The sequence below is a fragment of the Diaphorina citri genome, unplaced genomic scaffold (genome assembly GCF_000475195.1).
Source record: "Diaphorina citri unplaced genomic scaffold, Diaci psyllid genome assembly version 1.1 scaffold7074, whole genome shotgun sequence".
NCBI classification, from domain to species: domain Eukaryota; kingdom Metazoa; phylum Arthropoda; class Insecta; order Hemiptera; family Psyllidae; genus Diaphorina; species Diaphorina citri.
In genome coordinates, this window is record NW_007384450.1 from 1 (window position 1) to 3,727 (window position 3,727).

General features: G+C 42.0%; 1 protein-coding gene across 1 annotated transcript; it reads right to left on the reverse strand.

The window, feature by feature from the left end:
- Window positions 1-513: 513 nt before the first annotated feature.
- On the reverse strand, window positions 514-2,819 carry LOC103522150 (laccase-2-like; the record flags this gene model as incomplete). Its single annotated transcript, XM_017448961.2, has 5 exons — window positions 2,682-2,819; window positions 2,183-2,423; window positions 1,563-1,689; window positions 1,007-1,217; window positions 514-737 (listed from the first exon to the last, which is right to left on the reverse strand). Coding segments are annotated over exons 1-5 (840 nt in total), but the record flags the coding sequence as incomplete, so codon positions are not given.
- Between the last annotated feature and the right edge of the window lie 908 nt (window positions 2,820-3,727).

The following is a 3,727-nucleotide window of genomic DNA, read 5'->3' on the forward strand; positions in this document are numbered from 1 at the left end:
CAGAGAGTAGACTAGCGCCTGGCCTTGGGACTATAAACAGGAAGGATAGCTAACCCTAACCAGCCTAGCTAGCGGGCTATTCTTCAATGGGTTCTCTCTGCTTCTAAAGACCAAGTGCAAGTACTTACAATGGTTGACTGCGGTTCAGGACGAGCCAATTAAACATGGCTAGAGATCATCACAACGGTGTATGGTATGACTGATACAAGAAGATATCTTTTCTTTGTTCTGCCATTACCATTCGGCGAAAGGTAAAGCCGATAAAACAACAATAAAGAACTATGTAGGTGGCAAGGTGGCAGTGGTGCCATTCTTTAAAAAATCTTACCGGATAACTTCCTTTTCCATTGATAAGGAAAGTGTCCGGGAGCTGTCCCACGTCATGCAACCGAAGTCCTGGAATGGCTAGAGATCATCACAACGGTGTATGGCTACCATTCGGCGAAAGGTAAAGCCGATAAAACAACAACAAAGAATTAGGTGGCAGTGGTGCCATGCTTTAAAAAATCTTACCGGATAACTTCCTTTTCCATTGATAAGGAAAGTGTCCGGGAGCTGTCCCACGTCATGCAACCGAAGTCCTGGCCATCTCTCATCGGACGTTGTGTTGTGATACCAATCGGTCACTAGAACCACGTGACTTGGATTATCGTACTCATAATAACGACTGTTCGGATCAGAAGTCCGCGGCTGTCGAATGATTAGGTTCCCTATGATGCCGTCCATCTTTTGAAATCCTGGAAAAAGTAAAAAAAAAAGGTTTGATAGAGGGAACTGTAACTGCTAAGGTCTTATCGTACCGAAATCGAAGAGAAAAGAAAGACAGGATAGGAGAAAGCCAGTCGTTACGAGAGCGAACGCTATCCTTCTAGTATAAAATCCGCCCCGGGCAGGAATCTATCCCGCGAACTAGCGCTTACGAGGCAGACGCGCTACCAACCAAGCTAACTATCAGGCTGGCAGTCAAAATCAAAAATAGTAACTGTGAAAGAACTAAGGGGCTTACCATCATGGGAATGCCAGAAATACGTGCCAGCTGCATCGGCCAGAAACTTGTATCGGAATACATTGCCCTCTAGTATCGGACATTGGGTTACCATGGGAACACCATCCATATGAGGGGTCAGCCGCTGCGTAAGACCATGCCAATGTATGGTAGTGGATCTGCCAGGCATCTTGTTGTGCAGGTCGACTACAATGGTGTCACCCTTGCAGACCTGAGATTAAAACAATGAGTTCTTGTCTAATCAATTTAAATAGGTACCAAGAACTAAGTTTTTTCACAAAATTATTTTTGTAGAAATAATACAATAGTTTATGACATTATGACTCATCTATTGGACTCAGAATTTATCTGAAACGTTCAGACCAAAATTGGACCCGCTCAACTCTGGGACCCCAAATTTTAACTTGCGACGGACTTTGATGCAACTTGAACCTGTACCAAATTTCATCAAAATCGGACCAGGCAATCGCGAGTTAAAGCTGAACAAACATCCGAACCAAATGCAAAACTGTCGAGTTAAAACGTAGAACTTCATTTCGTTCGGTCAATTATTTACCTGGATGGAGGGTCCCGCCATTCGCCGGTTGACTACCAAGATGGATCTCTCATAGCCATCACCCATCACACATTGAGGAGCGTTAGGTGTGGTACAAACTCCTTTGGAGGTACAGTTTCCACAAGCCCTGGACATAAGAATATCATTCATGTTAGTTGATTTTACTTGATATTTCAATAACTTACGAGTAAGTCAGCTCCCATGGCGTAGTGATCACTGCGCTCGCGTTACACGCGGGAAACCCGGGTTCGATTCCCGGCGGGGTCTAGAAATTTGTATCATCCAAATGATTGATTCCATGACTGGCTGTTGCGGGGCCCACTCAGCCTCGTGAGGAAAATGAGTAGCTATGACATATAAATGCCAGATAAAAGATATAAAGGTAGGCCCTGATGGACCAGTTGGACTCTCCCGCTGTACCTAGATGTAAGGAAGTCAGGAGAAAAAAATAAAATAAAATAAAAATAATATTAAAAATAAATCCAAGAGAGATTTTTTTTTTAACCCCAAACCTTGAAAATCAGACTTTAAACTTGGGACGAAGTGAAACAAACATAGGTATGTATAAACGATACTACCCACACCTTCAGAGTTGCTGCCGCAGACTTAAAGGAACTTACTTATTCAGTGTGCTGTATGCTTCCAGCGTGAACTTCCAGTAGCAAGTCTTGGGGCTGTTGACTTCACAAGAGCGTGTGCACAGATTGGTAGACACAAAATTAGGCTGATCATATCTCCCATTATCAACATCGTCCGGTTGTAGGAAATGAGAATAGAACGAAGAAGAGGGAAATGGAGAATAGCGCAGGAAATCGTCGAACCCGCGGTCCCGGGCTGAGTAAACTACCTGAGTCCTGTAAGCTGAAATTGGGGATTTAGGTAGGTACTATAATAAAAATATTTAGAGATGTGTCCACTGTCCACACATAGTCAACGTTCGTCGATCGACGAGGTGAATCTATGTTGTCGAGGCAGTGTGGACGGTTCGTTCGGAGAAAAAATCATGTCGTTCGTAATGAGAATACTATTTAAATTACATTGCCTACAGGGCATCCGGAAAAATATCCGGATGAAACTTAAAAGTGGAAACGGCCCTACATAATAGGGTGTCGTACTTACAAATAATCATGAACAGCGCTACCTGGAGTAGCTCCATCCTCCAGTTAGTAACAAGGTGGATGAGGCAGATGAAGACTTTCTGAAAGATGAATCAAATCCAGTGTGAAGCACTTGATATCAACGGATTGAACAGATGGACACAGTTACTCTAAAGGAGATTATCCGGGTTTATTAGTTCCAAATTAACTACATAGACAAATGAGCTCATTAATAAAATAGTAATTACAGCACACAAGATCAACGGATGGACACAGTTACTCTAAAAGAGATTATCCGGGTTTATTAGTTCCAAATTAACTACATAGACAAATGAGCTCATTAATAAAATAGTAATTACAGCACACAAGATCAACTACATAGACAAATGAGCTCATTAATAAAATAGTAATTACAGCACACAAGATCAACTATATAGACAAATGAGCTCATAAATAAAATAGTAATTACAGCACACAAGATCAACAAGGAAAAAACTAATAACAAATTTATAATTTTAGGATTTTTAGCAATGTCGCGAAATACTTAATCTGGAAATCAACTTTATTTTCATTACCACAACGTTTTTTTTATTCAGCTCCCGGTTTAGAAAGGCGATAGACTCGTCGAATTTGAGTCCCTTGGGAAACACGCCCTGAGCCATCACGTAGTAGCAGTAGCCATGAAGATGCATGGGATGAGTGAGACCTACGCCACCTGAGAGGATCGTAGGAGCAGAATAGAGGTTTTCAATCTGGGAGGATTATTTTAAAATTGCTCCTAACATGGCCTGTGGCATCCTCCTTAAAGGGCAGTTCATTCGAGGAAAACTCATCTCTGCCAAATTATTAGAAAGGATAGTTAGCTTGGAGTCTTGGATGGTAGCGCATCTTCCTTCTAATCACTAAGTCTCGGATTCGACTCCCACTGGCTTCTCAGAACGACTGGCTTTCTCCTATATTGGTTCTCGATTCTTCTATGATTTCGGTTATAGTTCAATCTATCAAACGATCAAACCTCTTCAAGAATGGTAATGATTGGACTTCACAGAGACCTCGGATTCAACTCCC